The sequence below is a fragment of the Aulonocara sp. 'chitande type north' Nkhata Bay genome, linkage group LG1 (genome assembly GCF_057382095.1).
Source record: "Aulonocara sp. 'chitande type north' Nkhata Bay isolate Kocher_YH1m ecotype deep benthic linkage group LG1, A_spYH_male_GT1.1, whole genome shotgun sequence".
Lineage (NCBI taxonomy): Eukaryota > Metazoa > Chordata > Actinopteri > Cichliformes > Cichlidae > Aulonocara > Aulonocara sp. 'chitande type north' Nkhata Bay.
In genome coordinates this window covers 41,380,243-41,406,154 of record NC_141344.1, presented here as the reverse complement: position 1 = coordinate 41,406,154, position 25,912 = coordinate 41,380,243, and the positions used below count along the sequence as shown (strand labels likewise).

At 39.7% G+C, this 25,912-nt stretch overlaps 1 protein-coding gene across 3 annotated transcripts; it reads left to right on the top strand.

Moving 5' to 3' along the window:
* Window positions 1-1,969: 1,969 nt before the first annotated feature.
* On the top strand, window positions 1,970-18,609 carry cers3a (ceramide synthase 3a). 3 transcript variants are annotated; one of them, XM_086296589.1, is made up of 12 exons: window positions 1,970-2,078; window positions 2,999-3,072; window positions 3,843-4,024; window positions 4,507-4,624; window positions 8,270-8,388; window positions 8,468-8,525; window positions 8,698-8,748; window positions 9,442-9,534; window positions 14,363-14,491; window positions 15,091-15,197; window positions 15,372-15,525; window positions 16,330-18,609. In XM_086296589.1, the coding sequence occupies exons 3-12, from the start codon at window positions 3,852-3,854 to the stop codon at window positions 16,516-16,518; spliced, it is 1,191 nt and encodes a 396-aa protein (XP_086152715.1). In that variant the 5' UTR covers window positions 1,970-2,078; window positions 2,999-3,072; window positions 3,843-3,851; the 3' UTR covers window positions 16,519-18,609. The 3 variants fall into 3 exon arrangements, with proteins under 3 accessions (XP_086152715.1, XP_086152706.1, XP_086152725.1); XM_086296599.1 differs by lacking the exon at window positions 1,970-2,078 and adding an exon at window positions 2,113-2,237; XM_086296580.1 differs by lacking the exon at window positions 2,999-3,072 and having other exon boundaries at window positions 16,330-18,608.
* The last annotated feature ends 7,303 nt before the right edge of the window (window positions 18,610-25,912 follow it).

Genomic DNA, 25,912 nt, shown 5'->3' with positions numbered 1-25,912 from the left:
TGTTCCAACAGTCTTGGAGGGATCCATCCAATGAGGGTTAGTGTCAGACCAATAGCGGTGGTTTTGTTTGTTAACTTCACCATTCACATAAAAGTTTGCCTCATCACTGAACAAAATCTTCTGCGTGATCTGAGGGTCCTGTTCCAATTTTTGTTTTGCCCATTCTGCAAATTCTGTGGCCGATCTGGGTCATCCTCTGAGATGCTGCAGTAGCTGGAGTTTGTAAGGGTGCCATTTGTGAGTAGCTAATATCCGCCCAAGGGATGTTCCACTAATGCCACTCTCCAGTGACATGCGGCGAGTGCTACGCTGTGGGCTCTTGCTGAATGAAGCTAGGACAGCCACTGATGTTTCTTCATTAGTGACAGTTTTCTTGCGTCCACATTTTGGCAAATCCAACACTGAACCAGTTTCACGAAACTTAGCGAGCAGTTTGCTGACTGCAGCATGGGAGATGGGTGGTCTCGTAGGGGGTCTTGCATTGAAATCTGCTGCAATGACCCGGTTACTGCGTTCACCAGATATCAACACAATTTCGATCCGCTCCTAACATGTTAACCTCTTCGACATGTCAATGGCTGTGAACAAAGAGAAACTTGTAAATAACTCATGAAAGAATAAAGTTACGTTGAAACCAAGCACAGCATTGTTTTTCTTGTGACATTACCAATAAGTTTGATGTGTCACATGGCCCTCTTCCTATTGAAAAAACAAAAGTTGTATCCAAGATGGCCGACTTCTAAATGGCCACCATGGTCACCACCCATCTTGAGGAGTTTGCCCCCTCACATATACTAATGTGCCACAAACAGGACTTTAATATCACCAACCATTCCCATGTTGTTACGGTGTATCCATATAAATGGCCACCCTGTAGAAAAACCTGACTATATAACATTTTTGGTGGCATTGTGTATCCTTAGGGTAAAAAGAGACTCAGTTTTTTAAGAGTCATCTGAATGTTAAAATTTTTTTTTACATTTTCCTTTGTTATCCTAAATGTTTATGTAGGAAAATGAAAAATGAGATCATGAGATGGCTACAAATGAATAAAAAGCAAATAATATCCTCAGGAAATGAGCTGTGGGTTTATGGCCAGGGGATATTATCTTCTGTATATGTAAATTGGAATAAAGTCAGTTGAATTCAGTTTTATTTACAGAGCGTCAAATCTCAGCAACAATTGCCTCAAAAACCAGTGATGTCTCTGTAGCTGAAAACCAGAACTTATGGTTACAAAACACCTCTTTGTTTGGGAAAAAGTTTTTATATACCATCCTCAGGCTGCAGTGGAAGTCTTGTACAAGACTAACTTGCTCTGTTAATATGTCTGTATGTGTGTACTGACCTCCCTAACAGAACATGAACATTTGGGTGTTTTTGCACAAACTTAATGTTTAAAGGTGTTTGTTTCATTGTATTTGGTCCTAATAGGAACTTTTAGGTACCTTTTCATTTTTATGTTATGTTAATGATTAATTTAGAGTCTCATCAAAGCTCTCTATTGGTTTTAGCTTAGTACAGAGTCCTGGTGCTATTTGTTCCGTCTGTACACACACACACCCTAAAGTTTAAAAATAAAACATAGGTAAACTTTAGCAAATATTCTTTCTTTCTTTAGTCTTTCTTTTTAAAGAAATATGTCTATTATATACAGTATCTGGGATATTTTTACATTTTCCAGTTTCTATTCCTGGAGGGTTTGTTCTGTCAGAGAACTTGTCTTTTGTATTTTATCAGGAGCACAGTACAAACAATGTTATTAGATCCTTTGAGGGCAGAGAGAAAAAAAAAGCCTGTGTGTTGTGGCAATCCACTAGCCTACCTCCACTTCCTGAAAGCCCTTCCCAGATAATTGTCGCTGGGTGGGTGTGACCCTAAAGAATATCAAACAAAGACAAGAGTGGCTGATTGCTTGTCATATGGTGGGGGTGGTGGTGGTAAGGTGTGTGAGTGTGTTTGGGGATGGGGTGGGGGCAACGTAGGACTTTCCCATCTGTGTTCATATTCCACAGCAAACACAAGCAGTCAGCTGATGTGGAAAAGTTCCCTTACCTGTTCTATCTGGCTGTGAAAAGGTAAGCTTTTCTTTTACTGTGACCTTGAAATGTGACTAGCAAGCAAATTGCGTGTCTTCCTTTGAATATGAGTAATATTTCCAAGTTTTTGCTAGATATCTATTGTGTTTAAACTAGAACTGTGGGCAGGAGGAGATATTTGATCCAGGCTTTTCTGCAGTAAGTGATGTGGTTTGTAACGAATCGATTCTCTGTTCTCAGCAAGATCACAGTAAATCTGAGTTATGTGGTTTGCCTCCTTGAAATAAAAAAAATAAATAGCGGTAAGCTGTTTAAGAAGCTATATTTGTCTAAGGTCACTTAAAGGATCTGTATAGCATATCACATTTATAAAACCAGCATCTATGAAGAAGGGTAATGGCTTTGACTGTGAAATTATACTTTGACTAGAGGCAAATTTCCTAACCCTAATGTCACTTGAAACACTAAACAAACAGCTAACAGACCAAGCCTGAGCTAATGGGTGAACAAAGTCAGGTGATTTAAAAGTTTCATTTAGTTTTACTTTGACATTATTATACTCTTTTTACTTTTCTGCACATTTAATACATATTCTTACATTTTCTGTTAGTGCTGTGTTTATTAAAGATAAACTTTATAAATGTGTTAAAGTATTCAAAACTACTCTACGTTGATGACAAAACAGCACATTTAGAGATATGTGTTTGTAGCATGCAGGGTGAACATGTCATGCACACCGAATCAATTCTCAGTAGATTTCAGCTGAAGTATTTATAGAGGAAGTAACAACCGTAATGAAAACTATTGTCCCCTTATTGACTGGGGGTTATAATGCGAAGCCTCCTTAACAGTGTGCTAATATGGCTACAGGGAACTGTTGTAAAGATAAATGTGATGCAAGTGAATCTACAGTAGGTTCGTGGGCATTGACACAGTCAACAACGTTTTCTTTGTGAAAGGTTGATCTTCATAGGAGTATCCTGCCAAGGAAGGTCAATAGCCAAGCTTTATTTGCTTTACCTGAAAAACCCAGTAGGATATAACAGGTATGATGTTAGTTATCAACTCTCTCTGTTAAGCTGGGCTTTCTGCTGAGAGGTTTTGTGCAGGCTAACATTAAAAGAGGGTTGTGTTGCACAAAGTTTCAGCATCAGAATAAGCTGGCACTGAAGCTTTCTTAAAATGATCCCTGTGAATGCAGCCAACTCTAAACGGAGATGTTATGAAACACTGTTGAATGAAATGAAACCGTTTGGTGATGGCTTGAAATCAACTTTTCAGCTTCTACAGTAGAGAAGAGTAGATTACACAGTCCTTTTCAGAACTATCTTTGAAATTCACATTATTTTATTATGTGATTATCATCACTTTATTTGGACTTTATTAAAAAAGTGCTTTCAAATGTAATTATATGTTGCCAAGTTGCAAGTGAGGCACTCCTTGCCTGTTTCAGCACTCTTTCTTTCTGTGTTTAGAGAGGCCTTGTTGAAAAAGTGTGGGAGTGATCTCAGGGAAAGGATCAATAAGTCAATATTTGTTTTCTGAACAGATCTGTATGTAGACTTTAGTAACTGTAACATTTTACCATACTGCTGCCCATGTAAGGTAAAGGAAAGTGTGTGTGTGTGTGTGTGTGTGTGTGTGTGTGTGTGTGTGTGTGTGTATATATATATATATATATATATATATATATATATATATATATATATATATATATATGTATATATACATATAGTACTACATGACTACTAATATCATGACCTTTGCCTCTCTTTTGTTTGTATAACCTTTTGGCTCCCTTAGGGAGGAGGGATGTTTGACACACTGTATGAATGCTTCTGGTCAGACAGTCTATGGTTGCCTGTGGGCCTAACATGGGCTGACCTGGAAGACAAAGAGGGCCGGGTCTATGCCAAAGCCTCCAATCTTTATGTGACTCTCCCCTATGCCTTAGCCTTTTTACTCATCAGATACCTGTTTGAAAGGTAAGCTCCAAATTGTGCACCTAAACCACCTAACCCTACTCCAGTAGAGGAGTGGGTGGTGGTGGGTTAACACTTCACTTACTTGCTTTTCATTAATCGTTCATCGTGAACCATCAACAGTGTTTGCTGGGAGTAAGCACAAATGTAACCAGTCTTCCTGGTTGTGACAGGTGATACTGCGGCTGGATATAGTTATTGCTACTATAGTTCATTTTGTGTTGCTATGGAAAAATTCAGCTTTAACTTGGAGTGTGGCTCTGATAGATTTGATCCCAGCACAACCATCCAGCACAATCGCTACTGCACACACACATAAAACAAAAAGAACAAAACAAACAAACAAATGTTGCAGCCACAGGCCTAACAAACAAAGCGCAGCCATGGCTACAGACAAAGTAACGGCCCAATATACCTGTTCTCCTTAAAATGTCATTTTCCATCATGTGCTGAATTTCATTTTGCTTATGTCTATGGTACTTCAGATGGATAGCAACACCACTTGCAGTTTCTGCTGGAATCAAGCAGAGAGTCTATCTGAAAGCTGAGGAAAATTCTATCTTGGAGTTCTACTACACTACTCAGTGTCGAAATCCTGCTCAGGTAAACCAAGTCACACACCTTTAGTCCTGACAATCAAAATGTTGTTGTTTACCTTTGGTATTGTTAGGTCTGAAAAAATAATTGTAATAATTGTAAAATAATCAGTTCTCGAGTATGTAGAGTGGGGAGCCGAGAAGGATTAGCATCTCTCCAGATGTCAATAAATACATATTATAATAATGCAACTTATTTTCCATTTTTGCTGTACTATATATGTGCTTTAGAAATTTCTAATGTGGATAGCCTTATATTCATGTCCCCTCCACATATCAGCATTGCTTCAGTTTCAGATCAGCTCAAACATGAGTCATTCCTATAGTCATTCCTATAGTTGTGTATATATTGGGGGTAGTGGGTGGAAAACCATCAGTTCTCCATTTTACCAATACATATCGGATCTCCCTATCCCTTATATCAAATAAATATTCAAAACAGATCTGTTGTGATATTAAAATTGCTAAATCTCTACAGTGCCCAGATCTCTGTGATAATGAATAGGCATAGTAACAAAAACCTTGTTCTAGTTTTTTGTGTTCTTTATCTGACAAACGCGTCTGCTGTAGGAGGGCTGCACGAATCATTTCTTTCTTTACCTTAAACAGTATGTTGGACCTTTTTGTGGGCTGACTATTCTATTTACATTAAAGGAGAGGATATTAACAGTGTTTGCCATTTTTAAGATGGAACATTGTTGTCAAAATAAACATAACAATACCGCTTCTCCAAACTGCTCAGAACCACAGTTAACAAGATAACAATCAAACAGATAATAAGAAAATAAAACAGGATTTTCAGGTCTGTAAGACCTGATGTAATAAGTCAGGTGTGGGCTGACCCACACACTTCGGAGTGGGGCCCAGGATTAGAAGTCCTCCTCGCACAATTCTTCCACACTGCACATGAACCACTACTCCTTGCATCTCGATTAAGCCAAGGCAATAGTTCTAAATATTACACATTTGTCTTGTCTCATAACTCAGAAAGCGTGCAGTAATGGACCGAGTAGTGGGAGCGCTTTTCTCTTCATTCCCAACTTTATCCTTCGGTGATTTGTCACTTGAGTTTGGATTGTAGTTTTAATAGCTCCGTAACAGCATCCTGCATTGTTTGAATCTGCTCCTCCATGTCCAAAATATGATTATCTGCTTCCTTGAGTCTTGCGCTGGTTTTGCACACTTTGGTCTTAACTTCTTCAAACTGTTGCACATTTTCTTTTCCGATTCCCTAATTTCCATAAGTATCGCCTTAAATTGATGAGTTAATATTGACGTTCTCCTCCATTTCATTCTTTTTTGCTAGCATTAGCCCCAGCACTAGCCAAAATGTCGCCATCTTCGTTAGCTTCACTTTCTTCAGTATACATTGCAGTCATAGTTATCACCCTTCTCTTGGTTTTCACCTTGCCGTGTTTGTCATTCACCATAGCCCCATCCTAGTTAGCTTTTTATCTTGTTAGTATTTCGAGCCAGAAGCAGTAGTTCTACGTAGCTACCTCCACTGTGCGACCTGGAAGTCCTTTCTCCAGCACATTTAACACTATACAGTCCCCACTACTGAGAGACTAGTTGTTGCAGATGGGGCTGGACTCCTGGTGTCCTCAATAGCGAACCTCACACAGTTTGTGAGGCTGAGAGACTGCACCTCAGAGACCGTGGTCAGCAGCATTGGTGACCTAAAAATGCTCTCTCAGTGCTCTCTCCTGTCCTTTTTGCCCTGTACATGGCTGACTTCAGCTACAACTCTGCAACATGTCACATGGAGAAGTTTTCTAATAACACAGCTATAGTTGGGCATATCATGGATGGACAGGAGGGAGAGTATAGGAGCTTGATTGGACTTTGTAAACTGACGTAAGGTAGACTTCCGCAGGGCTAGGCATTCTGCACTACCTGTATCAATTGGAATTTGTCAGTACCTACAGGTACCTGGGACTCTGTCTGGATACCACACTGGACTGGTTAGTGAACATAGATATACTCTACAAAAAAGGGCTGGCTGAGCTTCCTGAGGAAATTGGGGTTGTTTACCATCTGCAGCAAATTCTTGTTTATATTTTACCAGTCAGTCATCACCAGTGTCCTCTTCTGTGCGCTGGTGTCCTGGTGAGGCAGCATCCAAAAGAGAAAGAGAGATGCCAACAGACAAGCTGGACAAGTTGTGAAGAAAGCTGGCTCTTTACATTGGTGGCAGGGAAAAGGACCCTGAACAAGCTGCTGTCCATCATGGACAATGACCAACACTTAATCTTCAACAAGCAGAGAAGCTAGTTCATTGGCAGACTCTTGTCACTCTACAGACATGCTAAGGAAGTCCTTTGTTCCAAGGACTATACATCTAACAAAGCAGTCAGGCGCAGGGGTAAGGTGGACTAATGGGCCCCTTCACAACCTCACCCATACACACTCAAGGACTGTTCATTTTTGCTGGTCGTACATTTCTGGTGGTTAGACTGTCATTGCACTACAGTTATTTACTTATTTCACTTATTTTGGGATAGTTCATCACTGCTCCACAGCTATTTACTGTATTTTAGTTAGGAGGCTAGGTTTGTACAGCTCTTGTACAAATGCTTGTCTTTTTTTTTTTGTAACTTGGTGTAGCCAGTTTGCTTTCTGTTAGTGTATTTGGTACAGTCGTCCCTCATTTATCGCAGGAGTTACGTTCTAAAAATATTCCGCGATAGGTAAAATCTGCAAAGTAGCCAACTTTATTTTCTACAGCTATTATAGATGTTTTAAGGCTGTAAAACCCCTCACTACACACTTTGTACACTTTTCTCAGACAGGCGTGAACATTTTCACACTTTTCTCTCTTGTTTAAACTCTCAAAGTTCAAACCTTAGTAGAAAAATAAGTCCAGTATTAAAGAATGAAACCAAAGGCACCCACAGGGGCCTCTGACAGTGCAAAATCCAGCCACAGGAGACACGGCACGAGATTGATTGACAATTGTCTACAGCCGATCAGGACGCAGAACACAATGCGAAACAGTGAGACCGTGAAAGGTGAACTGCGTTATAGCGAGGGACCGTATATGTGTTTGTGTTCAATAAAGTATCCCTCTACCTACCTACCAACCACCCCTCCCTCTTGATGCATGTTTTTGATGCAATCTCATGTTCCCGTAGAGAGTGGGAACATGAGACCAGACTGGATCTGAACCATGGACTTTCTTGCTGCAGTGTGTACCACTCCACCACTGTGCCACCTTCATTATGAACAAATGTCCAAATATAACATATTTGTTTTAAACTGTACTGGTTTGAGTCAGCGGACATGCACATTTTCCATAAGTGATGTACATTATTAACAGATTACCAAATCACGACAAATTACATCGATACATTTCTGGAGTTCTGCTGACTGCAAGCTACTGTTTCTCGCAGTGAAAGTCAAGGATGTCTCAAAGCTTGCGGATATATTTCTGCTCTTTAATTACCTTCAACAGCCTGAAGTGTGACTCCACACTTTCCAGCGTTTGTTTGCAAATGTGCCTGAGAGATTCCTGCAGTTTTGACAAAACTACATTATTTATGTATCTGAAACGAGCGGGCTAGAGATATACATTTAAGCACCTACACGATACACATATGTAAACAAACATGCATGTGTTTTTGTGTCTGTCTGCATGTGTATTTAATACCAGGTTGACATTGATGGGTTGTCTAAGAAAAGCAGTCTGTCCACGAGACAAGTGGAGCGCTGGTTTAGAAGAAGACGCAGACAGGACCGCCCTGGAGTTCTGAAGAAATTCACAGAGGCCAGGTTACTACGCTCTGCTTTTGTGAGTGTGTGTATTTGTGATTATTCTGATATTAACAGCAACTTTATTGTGTCCCAACAGCTGGCGATTTGTTTTCTACCTGTCTGCATTTATTGGAGGAATGGTAGCACTGCATGATGTAAGTAACATAACCATTTCAACATTTTTCCAACTCAAGGCAGTGATGGTTAAATGATTAAGTCTCTTTACTCATTAGGCTTTTGTCTGAACAGCTCTTTATAAGTTAACATTTCACCACTCTTCTTTATTTTGCATTACCTGTACAAATATAATACCTTTTTTTTCTGCAGAAAGAATGGCTTTATGATACTAGGGAAGTATGGACAGGTTTTCCCAAGCAGGTTTGTTGCATACTCTCCCACACCACATGCCATAATCATCAATCAATCATCAAGAGCAAAAACACAGAAAACCACAAAACCACTGAGGAAACATACGGAAAACACAGGCAAGGGCAATAAAAAAAAAGAGTAAAAAACAAACTCAGAAAAAAAGAACTCAGAATTCTAACAATTATCCATCATCCAATGGGATGATGGATCCAATTATCCAATCATCCATCCCACGCTACTTATAGATGTCCATCTAACATCCGGTTAGGTCCATAGATTTTTGGGCATCACACATTTTTGTAATTTCTCTTCTGTACACCACTACAGATGTGAAGTTCAGCAGACATTCAGACAAAGCAGACGATACATTTATTTATTTTTGCAATCAGTACAAACTGAAAAAACAGGGCTATACTTTGTGAAAGGATTGTAAACCTGCCATGTTTCTTGCCATGTGGGACTTTAATTACTAGTACTCAGATTTCCTTTTCTTTCAGTGTTTAACAGAAGCATCAACCTGTACTAGCATTTACGTGGAAAGCTGCAAATTGGTGTAAACAATAGATTCCTCTGCAGCTTATTTTTAGCCTTAAGGTCTAGGGGAAAAAAACAGAACCTTATGGGACAAACCTTTTGTCTGTATAACTGATTATAATTTTGTCCCGTCTTCTTGAATCTGTCTCTTTGTCTCCCTGTCTGCAGACCATGCTAGAGTCTCAGTACTGGTATTATATCTTGGAAATGAGTTTCTATGGCTGTCTTCTCTTCAGTGTTGCTTTTGATGTCAAGAGGAAGGTAAATAGTGGTTCTTAGAGACCACAAACTTCAATTAGGTTCATTCATCTGCTTTCTTTTTTTCTTTACATAATATGTAATGTATAATTTTAACCATTTCTAAATATGTGAAAGAGTATTAGTATTAAAAAAGGTAATATTATTTTTTCGAAACTTCAGGCTAATATTAATATTTGAATCTCAACAATACAATACTCAACAAATGCAATTATACATACTGCTCAAGAAAATAAATGAAGACAGCAGACTCGTACTCGTATAGACTGGGTAATTTGTTGGAAAGGATGCTATATTGTTGAAACTGAAATTAAAATGATTAGCCTACAGACACCTGAATTCAAAAGCAGAGAATCAAATTGAAAAAGCGGCAGCGGCAGGCTCGTCCATTTCCCAACATTTAATTGCAGCAACTCAAAGTGGTGCTCAGTGTTCCTGCGTCTCTGGATCTTTGAGTTTGTTGTGGACTCGCGATTCTTTCTGCTGCATCTAAGAGATGACTTAAGTGCTAACTCTGTATAGTTTAGTTTTCTCTGTTGGGTCTGCGTTTATTTCTAGTTTCTGGTTTTTGTTATTCCTAATCTCATCCATGTGTCTTGCCATCAGCGTCTCCTTTGTAGTCAATCTTTTCTTGGTGTCACAAGTTCACTTTCTGTTTCCTGTTTTATTCTGATAATCTCTTGTCTTGTCTGCCTTACGCTCAGTTGTATTGTTACAGTTTTATATATTACACTTCTCTCTCTGCAGTGGGGCTATGAGTTGTGGTGAGAACTACTAGGAAAGGTTTTCGTGTGTCTGTGTGTGAGGTTAAGCACAAGCAATGTCCAAATGTCCACAAATTTAAATCAGTGTATAAAGATGTGGTTTTTATGCAGTACAGGGATGAGGGCAGCATTAAGCTACAAGAGGTCTTTTCAATATAGATATTTCTAGTGTGGTAAATTATCATTGTTATATAATGTATTACATATACTCAGGAAGCAGCTGCTCAGCTACATGACTGAACTATAAATATCTGAAGGGGGTGGGAGTACATAAGTGTTATTTCTTCCCACTCCTCTTCAAACACCTGTTTCACTAGAAGACAGACCTAACCAGAAGACCTCACCCATACCTGGGTATCACTCAGCTCCTCCATGAGGTGCAACCTGGCAGTGTTGGATAAACTGAAACATAATGCCTCAAAGGTGTTCTATTGGACTTAGGTCAGGCAAGCATGGGAGCCAGTCAGTGGTATCAATTCCTCGATCCTTCAGGCACTGTCTGCATACTCTCACCATTTGAGGCCAGGCATTGTCATGCACAAGGAGGAACCCAGGGCCTACTGCACCATGACTTAGTTCAGGAGGTATGGGAGGTTTGGAAGTTTGGTGGTTTGATCGATGGCTGCTCCAGTCTGCCAAGCCAAGTATACTTGGGCAAGATACTAACCCTAGGTTGCTCTCCGATGCATCCACATGAGTATGAATGTGTGTGAATGTTAGATAGAAAGCACTTCTGTGGAGAAATAAAGCATAGAAAAAAGTGCTTGTATAAATAGGTGTCAATTGATAAATGAGGCAAGTTGCATGAAACATTTTGTGTGCTCAGACAGAGTAGTAAAGTGCTATATAAGAACTAGTCCATTTACCGTTTAGCCTGTAGAGGTCTGTTTGTCTCTCCATGGATATTCCTCCCCACACGATCGCTGATCCACCAGCAAACCAGTCATACTGAACGATGTTACAGGTAGCTCAGGTAGTGTTCTCCACTGCTTCTCCAGACCCATTCATGTCTGCCACATGAACCTGCTCTAATCTGTGAAAAACACTGGGCACCAGTGCAGGACCTTCCAATTCTTGTATTGTATGGTGAATGCCAATCGAGCACCATGGTGCTGGGCAGTGAGCACAGGGCCTTCAGGCCACCCTCATGAAGTTTGGTTCTGATTGTCTGGTCAGAGACACACACAAGTGGCCTGCTGGGGGTCATTTTGTTGGACTCTGGCAATGCTCTTCATGCTCCCTGCACAAAAGAGCAGATACTGGACCTCCTGATGGTTGAAGACCTTCTACCAGGGCTCCTAGAGTAACAGCCTATCTCCTAGTATCTCCTCTCTTGAGACTTTGCTAGGAGATACAGCAAACCTTCTGCCAATGGTACATATTGATGAGCCATCCTGGATGAGTTGAAATATCTGTGCAACCTCTGTAGGGTCCAGGTATTGCATCATGCTACCAGTAGTGATACTTATCCTAGCCAAAAGGAAGTAGCAGTGAAAAAACAATCCGAACAGATGTGGAGGGAAAAATGTCAGTAGCCTCCACTTGTAATACCATTGCTTACTCATTTCCTTCGGGGTCAACCTTCAGGATCAATAAAGTTTTATTGAATTGAATTGTTTTGGAGGTTGTCTCATTGTTGCTCCTCTTGAAACCGAAGAAGCTAAAACTGATTAACAACCCCATTTACTACCTTACTGACCAAATCAATATTCCAGATGTTTAACTGACATTCTAATGGAATTATTTGAATCGCTATCTGTACAAAATGAACATACGTAGTACTAAGAAATGATCGTGAGAGAAAGGAAAATCTTACAGAAGAGAGTGGGCATACATGAAAGCTAAACAAACAATTAAACCTTACTGTCTGTGTCTTACTGTCTGCATTTTAAAGAGTTCACTTCAACTGAAAATAAGATGCTATCCTTCATAGAAACAGCAGGCTTGGTGAGAACAGATATCCAGCCACACTGATGGACTGATATAATCTTGGCATTTTGGGTGCAGAGCTACTTTAACTGATCAGTCATAGCAACATGGCAAAGAAAACAGTCCAAGCATCTATTCAATCTAATTTTATTACCTTTAAGACTCGGTGCTTGGTCCCTTTCTTTCCAGTACACACTATAGCCCTTCTGAAGACATATGAGTTGTCTTATCAATGCTACCTGTTGTAGAGAAAGATAAAAAAATAAAACATGTTTAACCTATTGTGATCAGGCATGTGAAGAAGTTTCCCTTTCTTTCTAATACATGAAACCTCCTGACAGGGTTTTAATAGTTTTGCAATTTTCATTAGTTTTTATTTTTATTTAGTTTTGACTTCAGATTTTCAAATTTATATCAGTTTTAATTAGTTTTTACCATTTGTTTGCTAGTTTAGTTTAGTTTTTGTTTTTTTTTTAGTTGTTTGCAACATTTAAGTGTAACAAAATCCCAGTTTCATCATATCAGTCATGCTCTTCTGCTCATCCTTGGGTATGTTGCTATTCCAGCTGCCATACCCTGCACCCTGGACAGGTCGCAGGGCGAACACGCAGAGACAGACAACTCACATTCCCACCTATGGGGAACCTCTGGGTTCTTAAAAAAAAAAAATAGGCCAGATGAACAACCATTGATAGCAGGCAACTATAAAAGATAAATCTTGGCCCCAATGAGACTATTAACTTTTGCAGCACCAGGTGTTCGTAATTTTGGTTCAAGTGAATTGCTAAACTTTTTGAAGGCAACTGACTCACACAGTTGTGTAGATGTCCCCGTCTCAATAAACATATTCATCAACGCTTCCTCTCGCTTGTGATGTTCCTGCAAATTGACCAACCAGCAGCCATCGGCTCGCTGTTGCAACCACTGCATTAATGTTTTTTGTGGAGTTGTCTCGGGATGCATCACGCTGCCTTGCCCGGGGTTAGCTTCTGTTTCTGGGGATGAGGGTTGAGTGTGCTCCCTTACCTTCTCAAGGTAAGCTAGGTTAGCCTTCTTGTGCGAGCTTTTTTTTTCTTTTTTTTTTAAAATTAATTAATTAATTAATGAATTTTTATTGTATATATGTGTGAGCTTTTCAAGTGCACTTTAAGGTTTGTGGGATTTTTTCCCCTTTAGAAATGTCCCTCATAATTTGTCTCTTTCCACTACAAGACACTTGCTTTATCCAAAACACAGTCATATTCAAAGTAATCCCAAATTGGATTCGACTAACGTGCTGCCACCTGCTGGCATAATGTGACACAGCAAGAAAAAACCCTGAAAACTACACTTCATTTTCACCCTTGACTATTGTAGGACACGCACACATCAATGAAAACTAAACACATTTTCGCTATAAATTTAGTTAATTTTAGTTAGTTTTGTGAACACTCATTACAGTTTTAGTTGGTTTTCATTTTTTTGCAAAGTCTTGTTTTTATTTTTATTTCCGATAACGAAAATGATTTGTTCTAGTTGTTATTTCGTTAGTTTTCGTTAACGATAATAACCTTGCCTCCTGTTAATTAGATTCTGTTGGAGTGTACAAAGATAACTATTAGAATGCAGGAAATGGGGAAAAAGTTCTTCCTGTCTTTTATGGTATCTTTTATATTTCAAATCAAATCAAAATCAAATCAAATCACTTTTATTGTCACATCACATGTGCAGGTACATTGGTACAGCACATGTGAGTGAAATTCTTGTGTGCGAGCTTCACAAGCAACAGAGTTGTGCAAAATACAATAATGTAAACAAGCAAAATACAAGAATGGCTACATCTGAAACTAATAAATATATGTACATATTTAATGGTATTATTATAATTGATGCATTCTGAAACTTGTTCCACTATTATGAAAAGTGTAAATAACGTTAGAAATGTTTATTTATTTATTTATTTTAACTTGGCAGAGTCAGCGCTGTTTTCTGCGTCATGACTTTCTGTATTTCTCTCTCTCTTTGCTTTTCTTGTCCTTCTGTCATTTAACAACATGTACCTTTTTTTAATATGCAAACATGATTTGTGATGAAACAGTACTCCCTGTGTTGATTGTAGTTTTCTTTGTGTGTTTTTGTGTGTTTCTTATCTCCATCAGGACTTTAAGGAGCAAATCATCCACCACTTGGCCACTCTGGTCCTCTTATCCTTTTCCTGGTGTGCCAACTACATCCGTGTAGGAACACTGGTTATGCTTATCCATGATGCTTCCGATGTTTTCCTAGAGGTCAGTCTCGGCCACATGTTTGGTGGCCACATGAAGGTATAGATTAACCTTTAGTAACTGGACACTGCTTACAGTTCAAAATAAATCCACCTGGTATTGCAGGTAAATGAAAATAGTTGTGACACAAAAGGAATCTTAGCTCAAAAACGAGCAGCATGGGTAAAAATGAGACCTCACCTAAGCAGTAACGTATTCTGAACAATGACCACATGGTGATATTTTTCAAAAATACACTTTTTGAAGTTTTCTCTTGTGAATTGTCAGAAAGCAGATAAAACATGCAAAGTGCCAATACCTGTTTCTGTTACTTTGTGGTGTGCCACATATTAAAGAAAAGAAAATATTTGAGATCTAGAATATGATGGAAGTGTTTCTACTTCACTGAACCCTTTTCACTCTCCACCAGTCGTGGGAGATGGCTGACCTGGTTCTGCCAGAGGTTTCTTCCTGTGAAAAGGGAGTTTTTCCTTCGCTGTCACCAAGTGCCTTCTCATGCGGGTCAACTGATTGTTGGGACTTACTGGGTCTTTATCCTACATAAAACCTGCTGTGTGTATATGTGTGTTGTTAATTAATGGTAAAACTCATTTTTCTTTTAGTCTGCCAAATTATTCAACTATGCCAAATGGGAGAAAACCTGCAAAACTCTCTTTGTTTTGTTTGCCATAGTGTTCATGGTAACACGACTGATCATCTTTCCATTTTGGTAAGCCGATAAATAAGACTTAAGTTGTGTGTTTTTTTCTTCAAATTAAGTCTAAAGTAACCAGTGAACTAAGTTTATTGGTCTTTGTTCATTCATACTCAAGCAGATTTCCTATACATGTATTACATTTAGTATGTAACAGATTTTTACATTTTTGATATGCTTGTGTTTCAGGCTGATCCACTGTACTTGGGTCTACCCTGTTCTCTATTACCCTGCCTTCTTTGGTTACTACTTCTTCAACACAATGCTGGTGGTCCTGCTTTGTCTGCACATTTTCTGGGCCTACCTCATTCTACGCATGATCAGGAAATTTATGTTTGGCACAGTAAGTCTGCTGTGACAGTATTTATCCACGTCTCTCTTTACACCCCACACTCCTAAAGAACACCCACAGGATACTCAGAGGGCCATAAAATACATGTGGACTGGGTGGGCAAACTCGAACGTCCTTGAGATGATAAAGAGCTGGCCCAGTGTTCCCCAACCAGAATTAAAACATGTACCCTGCGTTCAAAGTTTGACTAATGAACAAACTCTGCGATGTTGCAGAGGCATGTCAACCAAGACAGCCCTACAACATCCAGAGCCTTCAAGAACTCAGGTAAAGGCCAGACCATCAAGTAGGTTTTAAGTACCTTACTGACCTAGTTTCCCAGTGATGTAAGAAAGCTAATAAAACATGCAATTTTCAATGAAATACTCCAAACATACCACAAACATGGTTCAAAAGGTTAGTTAGTAACTCAAACCAACACGCCTAGCAAAAATGGATCTTTTAAATAGCAGGTATGTGGTTCTTTGCATCCTATAAATGCAGATCACTCTTACGTGGTAACTTTAAAATGCATCATTTCGTCCAAATATGTCACTACGTTGTTAAAAAACCTGCATTGTGATGAGCAAAATGTTAATGTCCAGGCTTCAAAATGCTCAACAAAGCTTTGTGTTTTACATTGAAAGGAAGCCAAACTGCTACCCAGAGTTCTCTGCTGCATCTCAGATTTCAAATCTGCTTTCAAGTAGACATTTTGTCCTCTTTGGCGGCTTTTTTCTAAATACAGTCTCCTTTTCTGTTGATTTTCCCATCATGTTTTTCATTCTGTATTTTTACTGTAATCATTTCATTCAGCTAACCAAAGATGAAAGAAGTGACAATGAAGAGGAAGATGGGGACGAAAGCAGCTCAACACAGGATGAAGTTGAACAAAGGCACAAGCCTGCCGGATCACTGGTGGCTGATAAGAAGTATGACAAGAACGGAGGGTCTAGATCCTTATCTCCACCAGAGAACATCTGCTGGTCAAAGACTGTGTGCTGACTCGTATTCACGACTCTGAGTACAGGAGAATAATCCTGAAATAGACTTTGTGTTTTGCTTATCAAAAAAGTCCAGCGAGCCAAACATATCACATATACATGCATTAAGTAACACAGCCCAACTGTTGCCCTCCACAGACAAGAAAGCTACACTTAAACATTGTTTTCAGATTTTGAAACTCAAAAAGCTCTGACTATGCAACAGAATTCGAGTTTGAAACATGCCTCATGTGAGCAAAACAGACTCTTACACAGAGCACCGCTGCAAAATCGTGCTGTAAATGTGTTTAAAGCTATTTTAAAACAAAAAATCTGGAGAATATCAGGAGAATCAAGTTCCACAATTTTACCTTTCTTACATGCAGAATACATTAGGAATAGCCGAATAAAAACCAGTTTAGGATAGTGTTAAGACAGCATATCGAATGCAGGAGGCACAACAAAAACAGAAATCAGGGAAGAAGCAGGGAGCTGAAAAATTGAAGATTCAGAGCTGTATTTATGTCTGAAAACAACTTCAACACGAACACATGACCAGGTTTAGATGTTTTCAGATTTAAGTTAATTATTTTCCCTTCTTAAATGTATCTATTACAATCCAGTTTTCTATTAGACTTTGCAATACCTGCTTTGGTCAACCACACAAAGATTGCATTATAACAAAAAAAGTTTTAAAATGATTCCCATATTCAACTTTTTTTTATTGTACTGGTACTGTGTTTTTAGAAAGCATGAATAGAATGCTGATAATGAGCACATTTGTATCACATTTTTTCTTTTCTACCAAAATGAAACCTGTTTGTTTCCATTCCAAAGTGGAAAAAAAAGAAAACAACCAAACAAACCACTCCCACTAACACTTGGAATGATGCTTAAACTTGGGTTGATAACTGCAGTAACTGTCACTGACCAAATCAACTTTGACAACTGTCAACTTCGAATCCTATCATGTTAGGTATTCATTCAAAACACAGAGAAATCCCACAGTCACCTGATTATGGTCATAACAACATTTTAGTGTAAGTTTACAAGATGAGCTGTAGGGAAAAAGTAGCATCCTTGTTGCCTCTATCAGCTTTTCAGATGTCATGGTCTTCCTGGAAACATAAGCAGCAAGTTCACTGTCTGAAAGAGGCAAGTTACAGAAAAGCAGATGAGTTTTGAAGCATGTGTGCATTAGTAACTCAGGGGAACTGAAATAGTTTGTTTGGGACTGATGTTTTACTTCTTTAATTTTATTTGTCATCTGTCTTTTTTTTTAACATCTGGTTCTTATTCAGCGTGACAGTAAGACAACAATGCCACCATGAGGCCAAAGAGAAGCATCGTGCTACTTGTTGCTGTTTCTCCAGTGACTAAAAAAAATAAAAAGTGTTATAGGTTTTAGACAGCAAAATGAAAAAGCTTTTTTTTTATTTATATGGTCAAAACCCAGTGGTGAGGAATTGTCATTGTCACATTTGTCACAATTTCACCCCAAACCAGAATTTGTCCATAAACTGTTGTGTTCGTTTTCTTGTCTTAAAGGAAGTACATCTTTTAAAAGATGGAATTCGCTTCAGCAGTTGAAATTATAACTTACAATGTGCTGGACCTTGATGTGAACCAGCAGTCTGCTCCACAAAAAGGATGACCCTTAAAGCAGGCGATACAGTTTTATACTACAACAAAAACAAGTATTGATACGTCCTGTACTTCATTCTCCTCTTCCTCTGCCCATCAAGTTTGTTTTGTGCTGTAGCTCTAATCATATCGCTGTCACATCTGTACCCTGGACTGTTTTTTGACATTTGTTGACTATAGTATTCATAGTGTTCTGTATTGTTCAAGAGAGCATCAGCAAACTTGTTAAATTAAATTTCTGGACATTGAAGATTACCTGGCTGATCAGCTGCATATCAGTGTTACTGTATAATGTCAGGAGCCAATGGGCTTTCCAAGTGCAAAAGAAAAAAATCTGATAAAGTTTACTCTTACATTATCCACATTGTGTAAGAGAATTATTATTATTATTTTATTGTCACTGTTTTTCATTTCAAAACTATTTAATTCTATATATTCTATATAATTCTAGGACACATTTCATTTACCTGATCTCACACATATACAGTGTTTTTAAAAGCTCTTTTCCTAACTTTCTCACACATGCAGTAATACTTGCAAAGCAATGGGGTAAATAAGGGTTTTAAGTATCCTTGGGCGAGATATTTAAATCTATTGCAGGAGCCGGGGATCATTTCTGCAACCTGTGGCTCAGTTGACCCACTCAGGTGGCACAATGAGTTTCTGAAAAAAATATTACTTGATTTGAAAAATCTCATTCAGAATGAAAATAAAATGATGAGTTTCTGCCTTTAAGTTCATTAATACTTTTTCAGGGAAATTGCTCTGACTCCAACTCTGAGTTCAGCTAACAGCAAATCCTACTAGACTTTGCCCTTTTTGGGGGTGGAGGGTGTTAAAAACAACTTCCTGCTCTATTTGTTTTGTCAAATCTGGATGATCTCTAATTTCCTGCTTTCAAATTCAGATAAAACTGGGTTATTGTAGCTTTCAGTTTGGATTTGTGAGACTGACACCATCTCTACTTTCACAGTTTTTCCCCATTGTTTGACAGGCCACTGTACTGTCTGTAGTAAGTGTAACACAAAACAAAAAAAGGCTTACAGTAGTCATTATGATGACTGGAGAAGAAATGGTCATAGTATTTTACATTAAGCACATCAGTGTTCAACTGGTGATGGGTTGTGTGTGTCATTTGAAAACAAAATACCATTTTGAGAAGAAATTACATTCTCCAAAAGTTGGTTCTGTTCATCTGGACGCAGCGTTTTCAGTGGGAGAAACATTTCATCATCATCAGGTGACGTCTTCAGTCTCAGCTGACTGCAGGTTTCACCCTTATAAACAGCACATTTGCATAATGACTGAAACCAGCGAATGAAGGAACAATGGGCTGAGAGGTCAGTTCCTTCATCATAATTATGCAAATTCTCATGACCATTGATCAACAAAGCCCACTGATCAATGGCCATGAGTCCCATTCACAGAGAGTTGGGGAATGGCTGCAATCACAGCATGTAAGATGGTGACAGATGTACCCTTAGGCCCCTCCTCCATTCAGAGATGGTCTTTCCCTTTTCACGTAAATGGCCTCCTTGACTCCGCCCTCAAACCAGCGTTCCTCCCTGTCCAGGATGTTACATCCTCATCATTGAAAGAGTGTCCACTGGCCTGTAGGTGTAAACAGACTGCAGGTGACTCTTCTGTGTTGTAGCCAGAGGTTGTTTGGTTTCCCCGACGTATAAATCCTGGCACTCCTCCTGCACTGAACAGCGTACACTATGTTACTCTGTTTGTGTCGGGGGACCCGATCCTTGGGGTGCACCAGTTTTTGGTGCAGCGTGTTTTGGGGTTTAAAAGCCACAGAGACCTGGTGTTTAGAAAAAATGTGTCTCAGCTGCTCCGATAGTCCTGACATATACAGGATCACTACAGGTTTTCACTTGGGCAGCGGTTGTCCTTCTCTCCTGGATCAGCTGGAGCTTTCTTCAGGAGCCTTCCCAGCTTTGACAAAAGTCCAGCTGGGATAACCACAGTTACTCAGGGCCTTCTTGATGTTCTTCTGCCTCCCTGGCTGCTGTGTCAGTGGGGATGGTGTTTGCTCTGTGTTGTAGCGTCCTGATGACACCCAGTTTGTGCTCCAGTGGATGATGAGAGTCAAACCTTAGATACTGATTCGTATCCGTAGGTTTCCTGTACACATCAGCTTTTAGATGTCCCCCATTACTGATGGAAATCTCACAGTCTAAGAAGGCTAACCTGCCTCTTTTCATATCCTCCCTGGTGAATTTGATGTGTCGGTCCACCGAGTTAATGTGATCCGTGAATTGTGGTATGAGATTTGATTTTCACCCCGGTGTCATCCACATACCTGAACCAATGACTTGGTGTTGTTCCAGGGGAGGATAGCAAAGCCCTCTTTTCCACTTCCTCCATGTACAAATTGGCCACGATGGGTGAAACTGGGGAGCCCACGGCACACCCATGTTTCTGCCTGTAGTACTGACCCTTGTATGTGAAGTAGGTGGAATGAAGACACAGTTCAAACAGACTTGGTCGATGCTGAGAGCGGTCCTGTTGCTGAGGTTGGTGTCATCCTGTAATCTCTTACGAACTACCTCCAACACTTCCGTGACTGGGATGCAAGTGAAGAGAGATGTAACGTCGTACGAGACCATGGTTTCATCTGCCTCCATAATGACATCTCTCACCTTCCCAACAAAATCCAGGGTGTTCTGGATGTGGTGCTCAGAGTTGCCCACCAGCGGGTTGTGTCACGGTCCTGGGTCTTATGACCCAGTGTTTTGAGTTTCAGTTCTTTTGATGCTGTTAGTGTATGTTCTAGCTTATTATGTTTCCTATGTGCATCTGTTTATCAGTTCCCCCTTGTATTGTCATACCCAGTGAAGTCTCCCTTGCCCTTCGCTTCGTGTGTTTCTTATCTATGTGTCTTATGCTGTCAGGTCTGCGTTTCATTAGATTTCCTGTTTTATTTTGAAGGGTTCCTGTGTCCCTAGGTTCGATGTTGTTAATGTTACGCTCCCCTTGTCACGTCGTTATGTTCATGTGTGTCAGCTGTTTCCCCATGTGTTCCCACTTTCCTCATTATCCTCCTGTGTGTATTTAGTCCGCGTGCTTTCAGTCATTCCTGGTCAGGTCGTCTGCTCATCCATGTCTCATCTCCAGGTATCTCTGTCAGTTCACTATGCTTAAGGTTTTTCATGTTTAGTTTTAGTTCACCCAGTTTAGGTTAGTGTTTAGTGTTCACCAATGCCCTATTATTTGTACCCTCGTTGCTAGCCTCAATAAACGGCTTGTTTTTGTTAATCCACGCCACGTTTTGGTCTGCGTTTGAGTCCTCTTTTGCAACACATACAGTCTGCCCCAGCCAGACTGTGACAGTACAACCTGACCAGGAATGACTGAAAGCACGCGGACTAAATACACACAGGAGGATAATGAGGAAAGTGGGAACACATGGGGAAACAGCTGACACACATGAACATAACGACGTGACAAGGGGAGCGTAACATTAACAACATCGAACCTAGGGACACAGGAACCCTTCAAAATAAAACAGGAAATCTAATGAAACGCAGACCTGACAGCATAAGACACATAGATAAGAAACACACGAAGCGAAGGGCAAGGGAGACTTCACTGGGTATGACAATACAAGGGGGAACTGATAAACAGATGCACATAGGAAACATAAGCTAGAACATACACTAACAGCATCAAAAGAACTGAAACTCAAAACACTGGGTCATAAGACCCAGGACCGTGACAGGCTGAGGATTGAAGCCAGAAACTTGGAGATGTTATAGGTGACAGAGTTGATCATACAGACAATCGGTCTTAAAGGTGCACCCTGTTTATGTAACTTTGGTAAACCTTTCAGACTTGGTGTAGACCCCCCTGGATATAGCCTGTGGTATGAGGTCCGGTTGATAGCCTTGTCTTGGTCTAACTGCTTCAGACAGTCTCTCACCCTCTTCTTGTAGCCACTTCCTGGGTCTCGTTTCAGGGGCTCATAAGTATTTTAGAATAGAATAGAATAGAATTCAACTTTATTGTCATTGCACATGCACAGGTACAGGGCAACGAAATGCAGTTTGCATCCATCCAGAAGTGCTTTAGTGATATAGATATATTACAATATATATTATAATATAGATATGTGAGTATATTACAGAAATGGGTCTATTATGGTATGTTATAATGTACACGGTATGAAGTATGTTGTGAATATTCTATAACTATAAGTATGTACAGGCTGTAGTGAGTACAAGCTATGTACAGGATATGAACAGGATATAAATATGAAAAACTATACAGAATATGAAATAAATAACTTTACAGAATCTGAGATATACAGCTATACAGAAATGGGAACTATGCAAGTTGTAAACAGTTGTAGGGTTAAAGATTATCGAATGTACAGAATGATTATTTACACAGAGCTATACAGTAGTGCAGTTAAGATAAGTGAGGGTGTAGATAGTTTCTACAGAGGCTATATAAAGTGCTAGTGGTTGTGAGTGGTTCAGTCCATGTTATTATTGTGTTTGAGGGTACAGTTGTCCATTGTGGGTGTGTGTATGTTCAGTCCATGAGTTTAACGTGGGTCAGATGTCAGGAGGCAGAGTTCAGGAGTCTGACAGCTGTGGGGAAGAAGCTGTTCCGGTACCTGGTGGTCTTAGTCCGGAGGCTCCTGTGGCGCCTCCCAGAGGGCAGGAGGGTGAAGAGTCCATGTGATGGGTGACTGGGGTCTTTGATGATTTTCCCAGCCCTTTTCAGACACCGCTTCCTGTAGATGTCTTTTATGGCAGGAAGTGGTGCTCTGGCGATGCGCTGGGCAGTTTTCACGACCCTCTGCAACGCCTTCCGGTCCGAGGCAGAGCAGTTCCCGTACCAGACTGTTATACAGTTGGTCAGGATGCTCTCGATGGTGCAGCGATAGAAGTTCACCAGGATGTCTGAGGACAGGTGGTTCTCATGATAGTCTTTTTGGTTTAGCAATACTGTGCACCTACCCTTGTCCGCCAGAAGGATGATAATGTTGTTGTCATCACTAAGTGATGTGAGTGCCTTCCTCTCCTCCATGGTGATGTTGGACGCTGGGGGCTTTGCATTGCTGAGACAGGCTAAAACTTTCGTCCGTAGTTGCTCTGCTTCCACTTCTGCAATATTGTTATTTCAAATTGCTGTTTCTGTGGCTGTGATCAGCTCCACTAGCGGGATTTGTCTCAGCGTGACAGCAAAATTCAACCCTTTAGCAAGGATGTTTTTCTCTGTTTGGGTGATCTGTCTGTCAGACAAATTCTTCACCCAGTTGTCCACATCCTCGGTATCATATCCTCCTCTCTTCTGGCTGTTGAGGACACTCTCCGTATTTTGCTGTGGTTTCCGACGTACAACAAGTCAAACTTCTTTTGTTGCCTGGTCTGAGACTTCTTGTAAGAAGAAATTACATTGTTTTGAATGTAGAGTTTCATTTTGCAGGACAATTGAAGGGTTTTGCCCATTGTGTGTGTTTTTTTTATTTGTGTGTAGTGAGGCATGCTTTCAAAAAATGTGTGTAAACAATTGGGAAAAACTGTAAAAGCTGATTAAAGGCTCAATTATAGAAAAGGATTAGGGCCACTGGAAAAAAAAAGTCTTTGTTTTTTGTTTCTTTTCCAGAATTCTGAGAAAAAGTCTGAATTCTGACTTTTTCCCCAGAATTTTTTTTTTCTCAGAATTCTGATTTTAATCTCAGAGTTCTTGGAAAAGAAGAAAAAAAGACATGCCCACTTTTTTTCTTTTTGTGCCCCTAATCCTCTTCCATACTCAAAAGCTCAATGTTTGCTGATGTTTTAAATGCTGTCTGTAGCGCATCTGCAAGCACTTAGAACTGAAAGAGTAGGTTGAAGGAAGATTCTCTCTATTAAAATACATTGTAAAATGAGCTATCCAACTGAGTCCCAGCAAATTGTTGGGTTCATTTTCCTTATGAGAGGAGACAAATAAACTCAAAAGCTTTCAGAGTTTGTTAAGTGGTTGATGTTTTGATGTTAAGTTAGTTTCACATGGTACAATGGAACTCTCCTTTAACAGAGTTTTTATAACATGGTGGATGTTAGAATTATTATTATTATTATTATTATTTGTAATAGACTCCAAAAATGTACAGACAGCTAATGTTTAGAATGGAGTTAATATTACTCCCTCCCCCCCCCCCCCCCCCTTTTTTTTTTTTTTTAATTTCCATGTACAACAACATCATGCTTGACCAGATGTTTCTGTTTCTGGTGAAAATGCTCGAACTTTGCTCCTGGATTAAAATATTTTCAATGTTAGCTTTAATAAATTGTTAAAATAAGAATAGCACATTACTACACCAAGCAGTTAGGATGAGCAAAGATTAATTTCCAAATTTACCGACAACTCTTGAGTGAGACATTAGGGTTCAATAAAACTAACTTTAATCTTGGCTATAACCGATTTGCTCGGAATCAAATAAAATACTGAAATAAACCAAACATTATTTGTCAGCAATAATGTTTAATTTCCACTGAGTGTTGAAAGCCAGTGGGGGTTTTGAAAACAATGTGCTGGGTCTCAGGTGTTCTCAGCAGGTATCATGCGGCTTAAAACAGCTGGAAACCTGTGTGCTACAGTAAATACAGCAGTCTTTTCTCTGTATGTATTACTTTATAAATTGAGTTATCGCTCACAATAACTCGCTTATTAGCTTGTCAGAAAATACTGAGATGAGCTGGTGATTCACTAATGAGGTAGGTCAGCAATCCAGCAAGGAATGACCCTCGGCCACTGTCTTAAGTAGGGGGTAGTGACTGCTTGTCAGAAACAGGTGGGTGTCGATCCACAGGTGAGGAGGGTGGGGACCTACACATGACAACTGATAAAGAGAGAGACCGCTTTGGGCACACCTGGCTAAACAGCACACTATTTATTTTAGGGAACCATTGCACTGGAAAATGTGCTGTGTATTGTGGAGATAATGAGACAGTACAGCATGCTATACTACACTGTCGAGAGGCATGATCCTTATGCGACATCCAGTCCACACTCCACTCTAGTTGGTGGCAGTAATATACCAATTCGTTGTTTGTTAAATGCCAATAAGCACCAAGAAGAAAAAAAGGTAATAAAGGACGAATTCAGCCTTTATCACTCTCCTCCGCCATTGCCGCGTTTCCGTTTTGGACGAAATGCATTCTGGGATATTTGACTGCATCAAGTCTACACCAATCAGCACCGAAGCGTGCTCGACAGAATGGGAGAACACATAGCAGGCAATTTTTGTTTTTTGTTTTGTGCATTTTATGTTCAATATAGGTATTTGTTGTGCCTGAAAATGAACAAACAAATGAAATGATAGCGAGAGCACATCCGGGAATTTTGAGCGTACTTGGCTACTTGACGCATTCTGGAACAGTACTTGGTCCGCGACTGATGACGTATCACAAGTCCACGAGAAGGCAAATACAAACGGCCCTAGTCACTCAGAATTCTTAAACACCTATAAATTTCCAGCCACACCCAAAGAATATGCCATATTATTTGATGCAATACCTACGGGTATTATAATGCTTTTTAAAGGTATTCAACCTTGCATATCATCTGTTTCTCTCCCCAACCCTTTAGATTCACACATAGGAAGAATCTGTCTAACAAACCACAGCAAAAGTAATAAGAATATTCGTGCTTTGTTCCAGACAGAATCTCTAACTGTCCCACATGTGGTCTCTTATTGGAATTTCTTTGTCAGTGACATTAACTGGAAAAGAGTATGGACAATTCCTAACAAGTATCTGGTAACGAAT

Bases quoted from the DNA above. Each gene is read 5' to 3' on its own strand.
- cers3a (XM_086296589.1), top strand. From the start codon at position 3,852: ATGTTTGACACACTGTATGAATGCTTCTGGTCAGACAGTCTATGGTTG. The intron at 9,535-14,362 runs GTAAATAGTGGT...TATCTCCATCAG, and splicing joins CTTTTGATGTCAAGAGGAAG to GACTTTAAGGAGCAAATCAT. The intron at 15,198-15,371 runs GTAAGCCGATAA...CTTGTGTTTCAG, and splicing joins CTGATCATCTTTCCATTTTG to GCTGATCCACTGTACTTGGG.